The sequence below is a fragment of the Mobula birostris genome, chromosome 21, assembly GCF_030028105.1.
Source record: "Mobula birostris isolate sMobBir1 chromosome 21, sMobBir1.hap1, whole genome shotgun sequence".
In the NCBI taxonomy this organism is placed as follows: Eukaryota; Metazoa; Chordata; class Chondrichthyes; order Myliobatiformes; family Myliobatidae; genus Mobula; species Mobula birostris.
The window spans coordinates 59,276,447-59,297,767 of NC_092390.1; the positions used below are offsets into that span (position 1 = coordinate 59,276,447).

General features: G+C 41.5%; 1 protein-coding gene across 5 annotated transcripts in view; it reads right to left on the reverse strand.

The window, feature by feature from the left end:
- ccdc186 (coiled-coil domain-containing protein 186) overlaps positions 1-21,321 on the reverse strand; it is a 112,918-nt gene that overhangs the window by 72,199 nt on the left and 19,398 nt on the right. For all 5 annotated transcript variants that reach the window (XM_072239579.1, XM_072239576.1, XM_072239578.1 and 2 more), the window contains one exon: positions 5,581-5,707. In XM_072239579.1, the coding sequence (XP_072095680.1) occupies positions 5,581-5,707 (127 nt within the window). The remainder of the gene's footprint in view (positions 1-5,580; positions 5,708-21,321) is intronic.

Here is a 21,321-nt window from a genome sequence, read left to right on the forward strand (position 1 = left end):
TTTTGATGAAGTTATCATAATATGATAGATTTCCAAAAATAAATATCGGAAGGATTTGGATAAATCTCAAATTAAGTTTTAAATCTAAGCAAACTATAAAAGGATAAGGCTCGAGATGGCCATGGAAAATTTGGAAAACCATATAAATGGCTTGTTTTAAAATAATAAATAGATAGTTCGTAACTAATATATATCCTTTCAAGATTAACAAAAAACAGAAAAATTGGTCTAGTGACAGTTTGCATGAGAGATGTATCTATGAATAAATTCTGAAATTTTCTTAATCCTTGGGCTTTTCTTTTGGTAGCATTTGGTCTAATAATAGTTATAACTATTATTTTTATTATTAGATCAAATGTTTCCTAAAGAAAAGTTTGAGGATTAAGAAAAATTCAGAATTTATTCATAGATAAATTCATAGTTATATAGCAAGGAAACAAACACTTCCACCGACTTGTGCATGCCAACCAAGATACTGACTAAACCAATCCCATGGTCTGTGTTTGATCCATCTTCCTCTAGACTTGTCCTATCCATGTACATGGCCAAATGTTCCTCAAACATTATAATTGTACTTTCCTCTATAAGCAACTCTAGTAGCTTGTTCAATATACCCACCCACCTTCCCTCTCCGATTAAGACACATGCCCTCTAACTTTAGACTCCCCTTGCTAAGAAAATGAGTGACCATCTACCTGTCATAATATTATAAACTTCTAAAAGGTTACTGTTCAGCTTTTTTTCACTCTTCAGAAATATCCCAATCTCTCCTCGTGTCTCAAGCCTTCCAGTTCAGGTAACAATTTTTACTGCACTCTTTTGAGCTGAATCATGTCCTTCTTATAGCCACCAATTCAGAAAGAGCCCCATAAATAACAAGGAAAGCAAAGCAGAATTGGCAAAAATCAAAAAAAAAAATTGCAATGGACCAGCAAAAGACTTCATGGAAGACACAAGAGATTTCCCAGAAATTAATGGAGAACAGTTCTAGGTGTGAATGATAAAGTTACAGGAATCTGTGAAAAACTATTATTTGTAAAATTAATGGAACTGAAAAGCAATAAGCTCCCTGAACTAATAACCTGCATCACAAGGTTTCAGAAGAAACTGTGGATTCACTAGTTGTCATCGTCTGTATTTCCACAGAATTTTGAACAAATCACAGGCTAGAAGGTACTGAATATAACACTATTAATCAGAAAAGGAATGAAATCTGAGATTGCAGACTGGATAGCTTGACATCAATAGTAAGGAAGACATACAATCTATTACTAAGAAAGTGACAACCTTGCACTTACAATATGACTGGGCAGAATCAAAATTGATTTATGCAAGGAAAAATATCACATTTGACAAATCTGCTACTCTTTAAAGTCGTACACAGTAGAAAGGAAAAGAGAACTAGCAGTTGTGGTATGACTGAGCATTCAGAAAGTCTTCAGTAACCTTTTATGCAAGATATTACAAAACAAAGTTAGAGCACATGGTATTGGGCTGTAGACTGACATTTGAATAGAGGCAGGAATCTGCTGGAATAAAACGGACATTCTCACATTCGGAGGCTGGGACTACTGTGGCATTACTGGCATCACTGCTCTTCACGATCTCGATCAATGATTTGCATGAGGGAATCCAGCTTACATAACCATGTTTGTCCATAACATACACTGAGGTAATAATATAGACTGTGGGGAAAACACAGAGGGGCTTCAGGGAATATAGACAGGCTGTGCCAAGACAAGGTACTTCAAATATACAGTAATGTAGAAATGTGAAGGAATCCACTTTGTAGAAAAAGAACCCTGAAATGCAGAATATTTTATTAAAGTTATACTGAGCATTGATACTTAAGAGATACTGAGTAGTTGATTGAGAGGGACACATGCATCCTTGTACATGAATTACTAAGAGTTAATAAGCAGGTTACTAGACAGGCAAATGGTCTGATGACCTTTATTGCAAAAGGATTTTGCTCCAATTATGGAGCCTAGGCAATACAACAACAGAAGAGACAAATAGAGAAAGCACATGCTATGATAAGGATTATATTCACAGACTCAGGCTTTCCAGGGCTGTCATCACATAGCAATGGGGTATGCTGCAGGAAGACCTCCAGCCACGTGACTGGACAGCTTTTCCTATCGGGATCACATTGACTCTGATCTACCATGCACAGAAACCTTCCAAGTGGCTACAACAGATCCCTGCAATATTTCACAGATCACTGCTCACCACAGAGACACCACCAGGGTGCTGTATTCACATTCACATACTTAGGTATCAGTAACATATCATACACCAGCATTTGCCAGCAAATGCTGGTAGCTGTTGACCGCCCTGAAGTGCATATCAAGGACCCATAGAGTCACATGCCATAGGGATAACTTCCACAACCAAGTAGAGAAGGACTGTGAAAGCATGGGAAAACCACTGACTGCAGAAAAAAAAAGAATGGAGGTATTATTCATGGGTTCATGTCCATTCAGAAATCTGATGGCAGAGGGGAAGAAGCTTTTCCTGAAACATTGAGTGTGTTCACGCTCCTGTACCTCCTACTTGATGGTAACAATGAGAAGAGGACATGTCCTGAGGTGATGGGGGTCCTTAATGGTGAGTGCCATCTTTTGGAGTTATCACTTTTTGAAGGCTTGTTAAATCACCAATCCAAAATGGCACATTCCACACATGTTAACATCATCATGGTTCTTCAGAAATCAGAGTAATCATTTGACAGAAAACAATAATTATACATCCTCTTTCCTCGTGAAATTGCTGTGGATATTTTTATTGTAATGGTTTGTATAACTCACCCTAGAATCTCATGTGAAAACAGGAGATTTAAATGTGCTTTGCTCCAGCAAGTGGGGTTTGTCACATCTAGAGAAGACAGCTATAGCTGGCCTCTGTGCCTGTATTATAAAGCGAGATTCAATGGATCCAATTTCTCAATGTAAATGTGAGACAAAGCATGAAAACTGCCAACTCCCTGAAGTATCCCATAAGGTTCTCAGCTTGAAAGGTAAACCTTTCTCCAACTTAGTTTCTCTCATGATTTATCTGTCCAACAAGCTCAACTTGTAAAACAGCATTAACTAAAATATTTACCTGCATTTTAAATAATCAGTATATATAGAATCAGGAAAAAAATCTGCAGAACACTAAATCCAAAGCAACACACACAATATGCTGGAGCAACCCAGCAGGTCAGGCAGCATCTATGGAAATGAGTAAACAATCGAAGTTTCAGGCTAAGACGTCAACTGTTTACTCATGTAGAATACTCCTGTTTTTTCCTTAGAATATATCTGCATTTTTGCATTTCCTACTTCTATGGTCAAGTCTTTGTATATGCAACTGAGAAATTTCTTATGGAGTTGGGGCAGAGTCCAATCTATGATTAAAGGAAAGGTGAAGAAATCTGTGGTTTAAATCGGTGGAAAAATTCTAAGATTATGCAAAGGGACTTGATGGTAACTGCAGAAACAGTTCAAAGGCTATTTCTAGATTTTGTAAAACTCAGTCAGATGAAGTACAAAGTTAGTTCTCTGCCACATGTAGCTTGGCTCAAATTTGAAATTCTCACACTTTTTCACAAAACATTTGATAATTCATTAATGGCTCTTGTATGAAAACTCATTAACATTTGGCTGCCTTGCATCCTCACATTCATCCTCTCAGCTCATATGAAGAACAAGAATTGCCTATTCAGATCATTAGAGAAACGTAAAATCGATTCTCTTCACCAGGACAGAGAAAAGTGAACAGGGTTTAAAATGAATTCCAAAGTTAATTTAAAATCCTTACAACTTATTTGCAAGAATCCAACTGATTAGACCAGATTCTGGAGTCAATGCATAATGAGAACATCTGAAATAAAAATGCCATTAAAATTTAGTAGGCATATATTTTTTCTCAGTGACTTCTGCTCTGGCACCATTTATAGAATATCTGTGGCAATCAAAAATTATGAAGTCATCAAGCAGTCTCAAAAGAACGAAAATAAAGAATCCTAACAGGAAAGGAAATAGAAAGAAACATTTGTGGAATTGAAATAATAAATTAACAATTTTATTGAAAGCACAATTAAAAACTGGGTTCATACAAATAAGATTGAAATTAGAAATTTAAATATCATAAACCCATAAATTTTTAAAAAATATATTAAATGCAAAGAATAACATCCCACAGTTATGAAATAAGGTTTCCAGAGCAAGAGAGGTTATTTAAAAGAAGTTACGATTTAGCATGTCATTAAAGCTCATTCACAACATTTAACATTAAACCATGGATATTGTGTTTATCACAACTGCAGCTACATCCTGTGGAGATGAAGTAATGAACTCAAATCAGGTTCCCAGTACTATAACTTCGTTAAAGCACAAGAAAGTCTGAAAAATGCTAGAAATCTAGAGCAACACACATAAAATGCTGGAGGAATCCAACAGGTCAGGCAGCATCTGTGGAAAAGAGTAAACAGTCGACGTTCATCAGGACTGGGAAGGAAGAGACAAAAGCAAGTGTAAGAAGGTGGGGAGAGGAAGAAGTACAATCTGGCAGGTGAGAGGTGAAACTGTGATGAGGAAGGTGGGTGGGTAGATACTGCCTGACCTGCTGAGTTTCTCCAGTATTTTGTGTGTATTGCTCTGTTTTAACTTCATATATGCAGGTGATAAATGCTTTACAAGCAACAACTGCAAAAACAGAGAATTTTATCATTGTTACAACCACAAAAGCCCCATCATTGTCTCTTATACTTCAATGTTGATACAGCAAACTCCAAAAATCCAATATCTGATTGAAAAATCCTGATGTTTAGGCATCTGGCTCACTTGCTGTTCCAGAATTGGGGATAGGGCTTCAAACTGGGCATATGGCCAGGGCAACACACACAAAATGCTGGAGGACGCAAACACGAGGAAATCTGCAGATGCTGGAATTTCAAGCAACACACATAAAGGTTGCTGGTGAACGCAGCAGGCCAGGCAGCACCTATAGAAATAAAACTGTCGACATTTCAGGCCGAGACTCTTCTTCAGGACCGGAAAGGAAGCCAAAATAAGAAGGTGGTGGGGGGGATGAAGTAAGAAGCCAGGAGGTGATAAGTGGAAAAGGCAAAGGGCTGGAGAAGAAGGAATGTAATAGACCATGGAAAATGGGAAGAAGGAGGGGCACCAGTGGGAAGTGATAGGCAAGTAAGAGGCCACAGTGGGGAATTGAAGGAGAAGGAATTATTGAACAAGGTTTATTTCCTGCTTTCTTTGAATTAAACATGGGTTCGGTTTTCCTTTCCATTTAAGCTAACTAGGTTTACTAAAAAGTTTATTATACAATTGTGAAACATGTTAAACAAAAGTGAAATGATAGTGTGTTAGAGATTTAACAGGAGTGACTTCCAAATATTCAAAAAAAACAAAATTGTTTATCTGGCACCACTGCAGTGCCAGTTGCACTGGATTATCAGAGTTTTTATAAGCTAATTTTAAAATGTGCCTCACCTTTCCAGTAATCTGTACCATACCAATAATTCAAAATCAGTTCCGTTATAATAAATTTTCATTCATAGTTCCGTAAGTGCCTTACTAGTTTTATCGTGTTGATATGTTGCTTTTCTGTTTCCGAACGCTTTTTCAGTTCATCCTTCAAGTTGTCTTTTTCTGCACAAATCTCCACAATCATTTCCTGATGCTTTCTGTTTTCTTCTGTCAGTCTACAGATGACGAATAAAAACAAAAGCATAACAAACATTTAGTAAAAGCAAAACATGGAGTTCAGTGTAACACTATTCCATTTTTAAACACTGAAAATTTGGCTAGCTGTTTGTAACTGGGGAACTGGTGGCAACCTTGTAAATTTAAACTTTTGATAAAGATTGTTACAATACACTATTAAATTATTTTTGCAGCTTTATAGGAACAAGCTAATCGCCTGCCTTACCCATTACTGTACCCAATTAACATAAAAATGCTCTTCATCTTAAGTTCAACCATGACTGATTGGTGGAAGTAAATAAAGCCAAACAGAAATAACAGTTTTAACCAAAACAAGCCTATCCAATCTCGACCTAACTATTTCATCAGGCAATCTGACAGTCTTCACAAAGCATTGTTTCATGGGACACTTGCTGTGACAGGGATTGGCAGAGAATAGATTTCCAAAGTCAAAAGTAAGTCACGGATTCTTTTCCTCATGTACTACATTAACAAGCAGAAACTGTCACAATGGTGGGGCACTGGGAGCAAGGGTGGACCCAAATGCAAGACACATCTAGTAAGGTTAATTAAATTTAGTTTATTGTTTGATACCAGGAGAGCAATGCAGAAGCAGGAATAGTGAACTGGACAAGGACTCAGGACTACGACTAGGCTGGGGCTAAGGGTCTGGGCTAGGGTTCGGAATCAGATCCCAAAACTAGAGGCAACATGAAGAGGCTACGGTATGGACTCCGAGCCAGAGACTGGGCAAGGACCCAGTACCTGGGTCTTGCCCCGGGCTCGGACCCCAGAACCAGGCAAGGACATGTCATGGGCTAGGGAGAGGAAGAACATGGAAAACAGAGCCTCGGTCTCGGGAGAGCAGGTACATGGAACCTTGGACACATACACAGAACACAGAGTCGGGACCCCTCCTTGGGTACAGGACATAGGGCCTGGACTCACACACAGAACAGAGAGCCGGGACCCCTCCTTGGGTACAGGATATAGGACCGGGACTCATGACCCCCCCCCCCCCCCCGCAGGGCAACGGCAAGACAGCCTGACTTACCCCACAGAGGCGAGGACAAGACAAGACAAAACATGATCCCTCACGGGGCAATGGCAAGACGGCCTGACTTACCCCACGGAGGCGAGGACAAGACAAGACAAGACATGATTCCCCGCGGAGCAACGGCAAGACGGCCTGACTTACCCCACGGAGGCGAGGACAAAACAAGACAAGACCAACACGAAAAAACACTAGACAGTACCTATCTAGCTCCGGCGATAGAACTAGACCGAAGTGCAGGCGAGGGCTGCAGACGAGGACTAGAGGCAAGAGGGGCAGAGAAGGAGTACAGGCAGGGGGGTAGGACAGGAATCACAGACCGCCAGGGCCAGGACTTGACCCGGAACCTGGATGCCGCCAGGGCCAGGACTTGACTCAGTACGTGGATGCCACCAGGGTCACAACTTGACTTGGAGCCTCTGGGTAGTGGCAAGCTCTCGACTCGGCCCGGGAACAGTAGACAGCGGTTCTTGATTCCCTCCGGTGGGTTAACTGACGGACCCACCTCGGTGAGGAAACTTTGCAGGCTCGCTTTGGCCAGGTAACTTGACAGGGTTGCTCCGGTGATGAAAGGCGAATTACCGGCACTCGCTTCGGGCAGAGACTAGGCTTGCTCCAGCCAGATGACATTGGCACGCCGTGACTTTGTGGACTTGCAGACGCTCTCACGCCGAACAGCTGAAAGCCAGAGACTATAAACTACCGGTTCAGTCGGGAGTAAATTGCCTTCAATCACCAAGGCCGAGGGACACGGGAAAACAGGGAACCAAAGGGAAACAGGGAGTCAACGATCCGGATCGTAACATAAAGTAAATTTAAAGGGACCCCGATCCGGACCATGACAGAAACATCATGCGATGGGAAAGAGAGAGATAAAAACACAGCACCATTAGGACATATTTGCATATACTTAGGATATATTGTCGAAGTACACATGGAGATAGTTAGAAAAATAATAAAAATGTTATGCACTACAAGGAGGAGTAGTGATGAAAAGAAAGAAACATCAGATTAACAGACTCCAATCAGTTAAGTTAGACACAACCTTTCCTCCTCCACTCTCACCCTGAAGGCTCACCCTGTGTGCCTCAAGGCTGTGTGCTGAGCCCTCTTCTGTACTCCCTTTTCACCTATGACTGCGTTCTTGTACACGGTTCTAACGCCATAATCAAGTTCACAGACAACACCACGGTGGTTGGCTTGATCAGACAGGATGACGAGACGGCCTACAGGGATGAGGTCCAGCACCTGGCGGCATGGTGTGCCGACAACAACCTGGCCCTTAACACCCAGAAGGCCAAGGAGATCATTGTGGACTTCATGCATGCTAGGAGCTACACTCACGTCCCCACCTACATCAACGGACCTGTAGTGGAGCGTATATCAAGCTTCAAATTCCTTGCTGTCCACATTTCCGAGGAGCTCACCTGGTCCCTGAACCCCTCCATCCTGATCAAAAAGGCGCAAGAGCGCCTTTATTTCCTGCGAGGCATCAAGAAAGCTCACCTCTGTCCCAGGATACTGACGGTCTTTTACCATTGAGAGCATACTCACCAACTGCATCTCAGTGTGGTATGGCAACTGTCCCATATCGGACCGCAAAGCACTCCAGCGCGTTGTGAAAACTGCCCAATGGATTATCGGCACCCAATTGCCCACCATTGAGAACATCTACCATAAACACTGCCTGGGCAGGGCGAAAAGCATTATCAAGGATGCATCTCACCCTAACCATGGACTTTTTACTCTCCCCCCATCTGGTAGGTGCTACAGGAGCCTCCACTCCCGCACCAGAAGGCACAGGAAGAGCTTCTTCCCTGAGGCTGTGACCCTGCTGAACCTCACATCACAGCGCTAAGTAGTACTGCACCCATATTGTACTGTCTCAGTACTTTTATACTTGTGTGCTGTAGCACTTACTTTTTATTCACAGTTATTTTGTAAATAACACTATTCTTTGCATTTCTGGTCAGATGCTAACTGCATTTCATTGGCTTTGTATCGGTACTCAGCACAATGACAATAAAGTTGAATCTAATCTAATCTAACAATACTGTCAACCTGCGCAGCAGCTTTGAGTGTCCTATGGATATGGACCCCAAGATGTCGCTGATCCTCCACATTGCCAAGAGTCTTACCATTAGAGTGAAGGCACTGTGGAGATCTAAAGCAAGTGCTGCACCAGAGAGGATGTATTCAAACCATCATTTTGTTTTTTGTCTATTTTAAAATGATTGCTGTGAACCAAATGTTGCCTAAAAGAGTAGCATTCCAACTTTGTTGAATTGTTCCAGTCATGTTACACCACCAATTGCACTATCAACTTTATGACATAGATTCTTGTGCAGCACTCAGTGAATACTGTGTTACATCACTTGAATGAAGTGTTAAGCCAGCATCTTCCGGCTTAAGTTTTGGAGATGATGAAAGAGGGTCATTCCATGAAGCAGCACGAATTTGCACAACATATTGGTTGGTAATACTCCTTCAAAACAAAGCCGAAAACAAATTATATGGCAACACACGCTTTGGGTTTGAGAAATCTTGTGGTGCTACACTTCCGAGTACATCTGATTCTGAAGTAATGGTTTTGAACTTGTTATGATGATATAATGCATCCTTTCTGATGTCGATACAAGAAGTTTATTAAATTTTAAAATGTTTACCAACATGGCTTCTGTTTCTTATTCTCCTGATAACTTGATGAAGCGATACATTGCCAACCTTTTTATCTTTTTTTAATCAATTCTTTGTAAGTTGAAAATATTCCCTTAAAACATCTTTAATTCTTGCTGTCTTTCCTAAGTATATTTCCAACTACTCCTGCTGGTAATAGTGTCAAAATCTTTTTTTAAATTTATTATTTGTAAATTAGAAACATGGTTTCAACATCAGACCTGGGCACTCCACTCAACTATTTTCTTCCTAGTTATCTGCTCCTTCTTTCTTTCAGCCAATTCCATTTCCTGGTGACCAGGACAGAGAAGAGCTTCAAACATTTGGGCACAGCCCTATGCCCTTCTTATAGAAAGCCTTCTCAGTTTCCCTTTCCTAAATACAGATAAACAAAAAATTCCCACAGTCTTTTGCTGAAGACTACAAAATCACATACATTCAGCAGATAACAAATTTAGAGTCATGAAGTCATACAGTAATACAGCATGGATACAGGACCTAAGGCCCAACATGTCCATACTGACCACCTGCTAGTCTCAATTTCCTGCATTTGTCCCTTACCCTCCAGGACCTTCCCCTCTATGTACCTATCCAAATGCTTCTTAAATGATACCATTGTACCCAACTCGACTACTTCCTCTGGAGTTCATTCCATATAATCACCACTCTGCATGAAATAGTTTTAGATTAGATTAGATTATGAGGACACGCAGTCCTCTTTTATTGTCATTTAGTAATGAGTGCATTAAGAAATGATACAATATTCCTCCAGCGTGGTATCATAGAAACACAGGACAGACCAAGACTGAAAAACTAACAAAAACCACATAATTATAACATATAGTTACAACAGTGCAACAATACCATAACTTGATGAAGAACCGGCCATGGCACAGTAAAGAATTTCGAAGTCTCTCGAAAGTCCCACATCTCACGCAGACGGGAGAAGAAAGAAAACTCTCCCTGCCATGCCTGACCACGGTCCGACTCTGAATCATCCGAAAACTTCAAGCTCCGATCGGCTCTCCGACACCGAGTACCGAGCACCATCTCTGCTGAACGCTTCGACCCTAGCCTCGGTCGCCAGCAGCAGGCAAAGCCGGGGATTTTGGGGCCTTCCCTCCGGAGAATCTCGATCGCACAGTAGCAGCAGCAGCGAACCGGGCATTTCAGAAATTTCTCCAGATATTCCTCTGTGCCTTCTCATGTCTGTCTCCATCAAATCAGAATTGTGCACGGCATCCTACTTACAAATATGGTATCATTTCACCGGAGAGCTGCGCACGCTGCGTTATGCCGCCATCTTCTCCTTCCGCCGAGTTACCACTCGGGTCCCTCCTAAATCTTTCCTCTCTTACGCTAACCCATGTGCCCTAATTTATGACACGCCTGCCAAGGGGAAAAAGAACTGTTACCATCTACCTTATCAATGTCTCTCACAATTTAAGCATTCCTACAAGGTTGTCTCTCATTCTCCTATGTTTTAAAGAGTAAAGATCTGGCCTGGCCAACCTCTCCCTATAACTCAGGCCTTCTAGCCCTGGCAACAACCTCATCAATCTTTTCTGTGCTCTCTCCATTTAATGCCTTTTCTATACCAGGATGACCAGAACAGTATACAGTACTCCAACTGCAGCATCACCAACAACTTATGCGTCTGTATAGAGTACTCCAACTGTGGCATCACCAGCTTATACATCTGCCTGTATAGACCATAAGATATAGGAGCAGAAGTAGGCTATTCGGCCCATCAAGTTTGCTCCACCATTCAATCAGGGGTTGATCCAATTTTTCCAGTCATCCCCACTCTCCTGCTTTCACCCCATACCCTTTGATGCCCTAGCTAATCATGAACATTTCTATTTCTGCCTTAAAAGCACCCATTGACTTGGCCTCCACAGCCACTCGTGGCAACAAATTCCACAGATTTACCACCCTCTGACTAAAGTAATTTCTCCGCATCTCTGTTCTAAATGGATGTCCTTCAATCCTGTAGTCGTGCCCTCTTGTTCCAGACTCCCTTACTATGGGAAATAACTTTGCCATATCTAATCTGTTCAGGCCTTTTAACATTAGGAATGTTTCTATGAGATTCACCCTGAACTCCAAGGAAATAAGCCCAAGAGCTGCCAGACGTTCCTCATATGGTAACCCTTTCATTTCTGGAATCATTCTCATGAATCTTCTCTGAACCCTCTGAAATGTCAGTGTATCTTTTTTAAAATAAGGAGTCCAAAACTGCACAAAATTAAGTGTGGTCTCACGAGTGCCTTATAGAGCCTCAATATCACATCCCTGCTCTTATATTCTATACCCCTAGAAACGAATGCCAACATTGCATTTGCCTTCTTCACCACCGACTCCACTTGGAGGTTAACCCTTAGGGTATCTCGCACAAGGACTCCCAAGTCCCTTTGCATCTCTGCATTTTAAATTCTTTCCCCATCTAAATAATAGTCTGCCCGTTTATTTCTTCCAACAAAATGAATGACCATACACTTTCCAACATTGTATTTCATTTGTCACTTCTTTGCCCATTGCCCTAAACTATCCAAGTCTCTCTGGGCTCTTGTTTCCTCAACACTGCCCACTCCTCCACCTATCTTTGTACCATCGGCAAATATAGCCACAAATCCATTAATCCCATAGTCCAAATTATCGACATACATCATAAAAGGCAGCGTTCCCAACACCAACTCGCGGAACTGCACTGGTAACCGGCAGCCAGCCAGAATAGGATCCCTTTATTCTCACTCTCTGTTTTCTGCTGACCAGCCAATACTCCACCCATGCTAGTAACTCCCCTGTAATTCCATGGGACTTTATCTTGCTAAGCAACCTCATGGGCGGCTCCTTGTCAAAGGCCTTCTGAACACCCAAGTACACCACGTCTAGTGCATCTCCTTTGTCTACCCTGCTTGTAATTTCCTCAAAAAATTGCTGTAAGGTAGTCAGGCAGGATTTTCCTTTCAGGAAACCATGCTGGCTTTGGCCTATCTTGTCATGTGCCTCCAGGTATTCTGTAATCTCATCCCTAACAACTGACTCCAACAACTTCCCAATCACTGTTGACAGGCTAACAGGTTTCCTTTCTGCTGCCTCCCACCCATCTTAAATAGCAGAGTATATGGTACTCCAACTGTAGCATCACCAACAACTTATATAACTGCAACATAACATCCCAACTCCTATACTCAGTATCTTGACATCTGAAAGCCAGTATGCCAAATGTCCTTTACACCACCTTGTCTACCTGTAATGCTGCAACAATTTTCTTCCATAGGGACAGCAGTATTTTGAATTATTATGATGAAAATCCAATTATCTATTTGGAAGAAAATCTGATCTAGCCTCTCTGTCATTCTGGACACAAGAGCAATATTGTTAACTCTCAACTACCCTTCAACACAACCATCATCATCATCAGGTGCCATGTCCAGTTTGAGCTTTGACTGCCATGGCCCACACACTCCTGTTTCGGGTCAAGTGGATCAATTCATTAGTATTCATTTCCAGTTCTCTGGCTGCTGTCTCCATCATCATTTGTCTTTGTCTTCCTCCTGCTTTCTTCCCTTCAATCTTTCCCATAGTTACGTGCATTCTAACTCCTCTTTCCTAATCACATGTCCAATTAAGTTACGTTGACTATTTATGATCTCATACATTATTCCTCTTTTTGTACTTGCTCTGTTCATGACATCCTCATTAGATATTCGTTTCGTCCATGACATTCTTTGCATCCTCCTCAAAAACCATGCTGCTACAACTCGTTTCCTCATGTTACTAGATATTGTCCAACAATCTGAGCCATATAACATAACTGGATAAACTAACACTTCAGTACTCTGAGGCAGGTTGTCATGCCTAGTTTAGTATTGGTCAGTATATTCTTCATTCTCATAAAGGCGTCTTTTGCCATCCCTATTCTTCTTTTGATGTCCATGTCGCACCTGCCATCTGATGTCACCCAGCTTCCTAAGTAGCAAAAGTTCTGTACTTGTTTTATGTCTTCCCCGTTTATTCTCAGCCTGCAGATAGGATTCTCCTTCTTGTTTGATATCACCATACATTCTGTCTTTTTGCAATTGATAGACAGACCAATTTTTTGCAATCTCTTCAACAATTATATCAATTAATTTTTGTAGTTCTTCCTCCGTACTTGCAATTAACACAGTGTCACCTGCATATCTGAAATTATTGATGTTTTCGCCACCAACTTTGACTCCCAAGATGTCTCTTATTTTTTGTAATATTGTTTCACTGTACACATTAAATAAATCAAGGGAGAAAACAATACACAAATACTGTTGTAATGTGAGCATTATAAAAGTAAGTAATACTAATTGGGATAATAGTAATATAGCAATACTTTTGCTACTGAAAGTTGTTTGTAAAGAGAGATTGTTTCCGGGTTGCAGGGTTTTAGTTCTGTTCTTTCTGCCCAGTGCACATGTGTGTAGCTCCCCCGCCATGCACCACGTTTTCAGCGTAGTTTGTGCTACATCAAAGTGACCAATTAGATTAGACTGTCAATTAGTGCAGACTGTCGCAAACATAAATATACGGCACTCGCTCGTGATATCCTGATAGCATGGCGGAGGCTCCACAAAAGAAGGCAAAAACGTACAAATTCCATCCAGAATGGGAAGGGGAATTTCTATTTACCTTGGTGAAAGACAAGTGTGTATGTACGTTGTGCCACCAAACACAAGCACTGACTAAAAGAGGGAATCTGGAGCGGCACCACAACACCAACCACCAGAAATTTAAAGACACCTACCCCCCAAAGAGCGCAATTCCTGCCAGGAAAGTTGAGGAGCTGAAATCTGGGTTGAAGGCCCAGCAATCGTTTTTCACAAAACATGCTGCTCAAAATAAGGCTGCTACTGAAGCATCATTTCGTGTAAGTCACCTTTTGGCTAAACACGAGAAGCCTTTTACAGATGGCGATTTATTCAATGGCCATTACCGCGGAGACTGTTTTCAATGACTTTAAAAACAAAAACGGCATCACAACCGCAATACATAATATACCGCATGGCCCTGCAACAGTGACATTGTCAGAGGACGTGGATCGACAAGTGTTAAAGGACTTGTCACTCTGTGAATATTTTTCACTACAGTTCAATGAATCCCTGGATGTAATACAAACAGCTCAGCTTGTTGTATTTGTCAGAATGTCTTTCCAGGATTCTACAACAAAGGAGGATTTCCTCACTCTTTTGCAATTAAACAAAAGAACAAGAGGTGAGGATATCTACAATGAGTTTAAAAAATATGCCCATGAAAATGACATCCCCATTGATAAATTAGTGGCAATTACAACTGATGGGGCCCCAGCAATGCGCGGTGTGCACATTGGTTTTATTGCACTAAAAGTCAGTGCCTACTTTGGGTCAACTTATCTCTGTGAAATTGCATTTTCACAGATGAAAATTATTAAATCTTAGTACAAGAGCTGTCTTACTGACAAACACCTCACAGACTGTCTCAGACTGTTATTAGCCAAATTTCAGGGAACTAGCAGAAAGTATTCAGCCCCAGTCATCACACTGAGTGCAACAGTCAATTTTTATTCATTTATTTTTCGTGTTGAAATAAAATTAAATTAGAATTAAAGGTGTGAAGTATTGTAATATTCTTAAAGACAGCTATGGCCTGTTTGATATGCTAGTTACAGTGTTTTCTTGTTTGAATTAATTTGAAAGTTTGACAAACTTATTTTGTGTAATTCAAGTACAATTAGCCCAAGTAAAAGGCCTCAAATTGGACGTACAATCTGAGCTGTGTTTTCTCTAAATGATTTAGTACGTAGATCTTACCTTTCACTAAGGTCGAGGTAGGGGATCTTGGGCTTAAAAAGGTTGGTGACCACTAATCTAGAGTTTTCGGTAATATTTCAAATAACTTTTTGTGCTTCACTTTATCAAAAACTTTTAACACAATAAGACAATCAATTTAAGGAGAAATTCTGGTAGACAATAAATGCTGGTGCCAGCAAGTTCACACCTCTTTTTGCTAAATAATTCCTTAAAACCATACACTACCTCCAGAATGTACATATGCTACTTAAAGGAGGGAGGAGAAGATGGCGGCGTGATGCAGCACACGCGGCTATTCCGAATGAATATCATATGTGTTAACTAGGGGGCCGTGCACAATCCGGATTTGATGGAGACAGCCGTGAGAAGCACGGAGGAATACCTGGAGTAACTTCTGAAATGCCTGCTTCGCTGCCGCTGCTACTGTGTGATCGAGAATCTCTGGAGGGGAAGGCCCCAAATCCTCGTCTTTGCCTATTGCCTGTTGCCGGGGCCAGGGTCAAAGCACTCGGCAGAGATGGTGCTCGGTGTCGGAGAGCTGGTCGGAGGCTTGGAGTTTTCCGACGGACTCGGAGTCGGACTGTAGTCTGATGCTTCCAGGATGCTGCACCGGCAAGTTGGCGGCGCTGGAGGTTCACCGTCTGCGTGAGATGATGGGACTTCCAAGAAACTTTGAGACTTTTACCGTGCCCATGGTCTGTTCTTTATCAAATTACGGTACTGCTTTGCACTGTTGTAACTATATGTTATAATTATGTGGTTTTTGTTAGTTTTTAAGTCGATTTGTCATGTGTTTCTGTGATATCATTCTGGAAAAACATTGTATCATTTCCTAATGCATGCATTACAAAATGACAATAAAAGAGGACTGCGTGTCCTCATAATCTAATCTAAACAAAAATCTAAAAACTCACAGAAACCAAACCCAGGAATTAACCAGCTCTAACTTTTATGTGAGTTAAAAATTTCTTCAGTATACTGAAAGTAATTGGATTATATTAGACTATATCTAGAAAGGAGCCAAACAATCCAGCTGATCAGGTCAGTCTTTTGAAAGTCCATATTTCATTTTGCTCCATTCCTTGAGTTTAAAGAAATAGATTTTTAATGTATCCAAGAGTTTGAGAACATACGTGAATAAAAATTCATGATTACCAACGGAATCAAATGACTGTGATGTAAAGCAGTCATCCCTCTCAGGTAAACAGTGACCAAGTCTGCAAAGAGATTCTTCATAATGTTAATAAAAAAAAAATCACCAGGTGATATTGCCACGATTCATGCCACATATCTGCTTTATAGGATTTATAGTTCTTCTGCACAGAGGAAGCAAAATAGCTTACTATAAATTTACTCTTTCTTATTCATTATCAGAGTGTTTGTAGTGAAGGCATTGGTGATGATAATGATCATTTCTAAATAACCTGATGAGAAATTGATGGGGCTCGTGATTGCAAGGTTACCATAGAGGGGATTAAAGAATCAATCATATTTTTCAGGACTGGAAACCCACAAAGGCTAGATCAGCCTTTCTCAATCTTTTTGCCCTAGAGAAATACTTGAAATAATTTTCAGGTCTCGGGGAACCCCTGCATAAAAATTATTATATCTACAGCTCACGGTATGTTAGTGTGATCAGTAAGTTGTAGATATGATAATCCAAAAATAATTGTCAGTGTTCTTTTGAGTAGAGAATGACTTTTTAGCCAACCTTTCTTGGAAAAAAAACCAGGTAGTTAAGCTTAGCTTACCTTACCTTTCTTGAAATTAATCTCGTTCTTTCCCTTTCACAAATTTTAAAACTCAGAGCGCAACCATAATAAATTTCTGTTAAATAACTGGCTTAAGCCAAAATGGGATTTAATTTTTCTAAAGGTGGGTCGGTAGATTCAATTTAAACAAAGTTTGCAAATTGATTTTAATTAATGCTATTTACAACAGAAAAATTTATTTGCAATGTTGAAGCACTGTGTTGTGACATCAGAATTTTATTTTACAACAGAAATGAAACCTCTCATGGAGCCAAACATTGATGGGGCACCATCAGTACAGATGCCATCACAGTTCCGCCAAGACAGGTCTTTTGTTTCCAGATAGGAAGACAAAAACATTAAATATATCTTGCCCTTTGCTTGCTTCCGGCAGCTCGTTGCAACAGAAAAGGTTTTATTGAATTTCATTGTCATTAGCAAATCTTACAAATGTGACAACATGACATTTATTGCTGAAATCTGTTGACTCATCAACCTAGACAGGTCATATTCTGCATGGAGGTCGGTGACCAGTGGTGTGCCTCAGAATTCTGTTCTGGGACCCCTACTCTTCTGTGATTTTTATAAATGACCTGGATGAGGAAGTGGAGGGATGGGTTAGCAAATTTGCTGATGACACAAAGGTTGGGGGTGTTGTGGATAGTGTGGAGGGCTGTCAGAGGTTACAGCGGGACACTGATAGGATGCAAAACTGGGCTGAGAAGTGGCAAATGGAGTTCAACCCAGATAAGTATGAGGTGGTTCGTTTTGGTAGGTCAAATATGATGGCAGATATAGTGTTAATGGTAAGACTCTTGGCACTGTGGAGGATCAGTGGGATCTTGGGGTCCGAGTCCATAGGACACTCAAAGCTGCTGCGCAGGTTGACTCTGTGGTTAAGAAGGCATACGGTACATTGGCCTTCATCAACGGTGGGATTGAGTTTAAGAGCCAAGTTTGATGAGTTTATGTTGCAGCTATATAGGACCCTGGTCATACCCCATTTGGAGTACTGTGCTCAATTCTGGTCGCCTCACTACAAGAAAGATGTGGAAACCATAGAAAGGGTGCAGAGGAGATATACAAGGACGTTGCCTGGATTGGGGAGCATGCCTTATGAGAATAGGTTGAGTGAACGCAGCCTTTTCTCTTTGCAGCAATGGAGGATGAGAGGTGACCTGATAATGAGAGGCATTGATTGTGTGGGCAGTCAGAGGCTTCTTCCCAGGGCTGAAATGGCTAACACAAGAGGGCATAGTTTTAAGGTACTTGGAAATAGGTTCAGAGATGTCAGGGGTAAGTTGTTGTAGTTTATTTTTTTTTAATGCAGAGAGTGGTGAATGCATGGTGGTGGCCTCCATAAAAATGTTAAATCTCTTCTAAAACAATAGGATCTTTTAAGAGGCTCCTGGATAGGTATATGGAGCTTAGAAAAATAGAGGGCTATGGGTAAGCCTAGGTAGTTCTAAGGTAAGGACATGATCGGTACAACTTTGTGGTCCGAAGGGCCTGTATTGTGCTGTAGGTTTTCTATGTTCCATGGATAGAGAAACTGCTGTTTTTTAGTTTAATCAAACAAAGCCTCTTCAGCATCATGTGACATGTCACCAACACTTCGACTTACCGTGCTGTTTGAGTGTGCAACCTTTTCAATTTCACATACTACATCTTGTTCTAGCATTTTACTGACTGTAATTTTACATTCTGGCATTATTAGGTTCTCACCAACTGTGTGAATTTTCCTTCTATGTGTAATAATTTCTGCTACTAAATAACTTGCTTCCGGAGTCTTTTTACTGTGACATTATTAACAAAAGTTTTACTGTTTGTTTTGAGATTCCAATAACTGTTTAAAATAATCAGAACTTTTACGTGTCATACGGCTGTGATTTGTAGTTCAGTGTCTTTTCAATTTTGCAGCATTATAAGTTGTTTGCACAAACTAGGCACAATGGAATAGGACAACTTGGATCCTCAACCCATGTAAAACCCATTGATTAGATTATTAGATTATAAGTGATAAGTGCTTTCATTGTAAAGACAGACTTTTTTTTGTGTTCCCACTTGGAGTACTGTGTTCAATTCTGGTCACTTTACTACAGGAAGGATATGGATACTATAGAGAGAGTGCAGAAGAGATTTACAAGTATGTTGCCTGGATTAGAGGGCGTACCTTATGAGAATAGGTTGAGTGTACTTGGCCTTTTCTCCTCAGAGCGACGGAGGATGAAAGATGACCTGATAGAGGTATATAAGATGATGAGAGGCACTGATCATGTGGATAGCCAGAGGCTTTTTCCCAGGGCTGAAATGGTTAACATGAGCAGGTATAGTTTTAATGTATTTGGAAATAGGCACCAAGGAGATGTCAGGGGTAAGTTTTTCACACAGAGAGTGGTGGGTGCGTGGAATGCACTGCCAACAGCAGTGGTGGAAGCAAATACAATAGGGTCTTTTAAGAGCCTCTTAGATAGGTACATGGAGCTTAGAAAAATAGTGGGCTATGCAGTGAGGAAGTTCTAGGCAGTTTCTAGAGTAGGTTACATGGTCGGCACAACATTGTGGGCCAAAGGACCTGTAATGTGCTGTAAATTTCTATGTATGTTATTGCTTAATAAGAATGGCATAATAAATAATTAAACGAGAAAGTCACAAAAACTATGAAAACAACAATACAATTCACTTCTAACCTACACAATCCACTTTTTGCAATGCTTACAACAATTCCTTGTTTACAATAAAATTTCCTTCCAATTTTCTAGTATACTGGTAGTTTGTTCACTCCCATAAGTCGATTGGCGGCACGCAAGGCGAAGTTGAAAGAGGGAGAGATTAACATCACAGCCAAAGTTGGGCAAGTCCCTTCAATGCTCAGAAAATGCACTTCACGCGTCTCATTAGTCTACCGTCCTCCCTTTTGTGCAATACCACGCTCACCAATTATCAACCTACCGTCCTTCCCGCCATGAAATATAGCACTCAATTATCAGCCTACAGTCCTCCCCTCCGTGCAACACAGTACTCACCAATCATCAGCCTACCGAACTCCCCTTCATGCAATACAGTGCTCACCAATCATCAGCCTACCGAACTCCCCTTCATGCAATACAGTGCTCACCAATCATCAGCCTACCGAACTCCCCTCCGTGCAACACAGTGCTCTCCAATCATCAGCCTACAGTCCTCCCCTCCGTGCAATACAGTGCTCACCAATCATCAGCATACCATCCTCCCCTCCGTGCAATACAGTGCTCACCAATCATCAGCATACCATCCTCCCCTCCGTGCAATACAGTGCTCACCAATCATCAGCATACCATCCTCCCCTCTGTGCAATACAGTGCTCACCAATCATCAGCATACCATCCTCTCCTCCGTGCAATACAGTGCTCACCAATCATCAGCATACCATCCTCCCCTCTGTGCAATACAGTGCTCACCAATCATCAGCATACCATCCTCCCCTCTGTGCAATACAGTGCTCACCAATCATCAGCATACCATCCTCCCCTCTGTGCAATACAGTGCTCACCAATCATCAACATACCATCCTCTCCTCCGTGCAATACAGTGCTCACCAATCATCAGCATACCATCCTCCCCTCTGTGCAATACAGTGCTCACCAATCATCAACATACCATCCTCTCCTCCGTGCAATACAGTGCTCACCAATCATCAGCATACCATCCTCCCCTCCGTGCAATACAGTGCTCACCAATCATCAGCATACCATCCTCCCCTCCGTGCAATACAGTGCTCACCAATCACCAGCATACCGAACTCCCCTTCATGCAATACAGTGCTCACCAATCATCAGCATACCATCCTCCCTCCGTGCAATACAGTGCTCACCAATCATCAGCATACCATCCTCCCCTCCGTGCAATACGGTGCTCACCAATCATCAGCATACCATCCTCCTCTCCGTGCAATACAGTGCTCACCAATCATCAGCATACCATATTCCCCTCGGTGCAATACAGTGCTCACCAATCATCAGCATACCATCCTCCCCTCGGTGCAATGCAGTGCTCTCCAATCATCAGCCTACAGTCCTCCTCTCCGTGCAATACAGTGCTCACCAATCATCAGCATACCATATTCCCCTTCGTGCAATACAGTGCTCACCAATCATCAACATACCATCCTCCCCTCGGTGCAATGCAGTGCTCTCCAATCATCAGCCTACAGTCCTCCTCTCCGTGCAATACAGTGCTCACCAATCATCAGCATACCATATTCCCCTCGGTGCAATACAGTGCTCACCAATCATCAACATACCATCCTCCCCTCGGTGCAATGCAGTGCT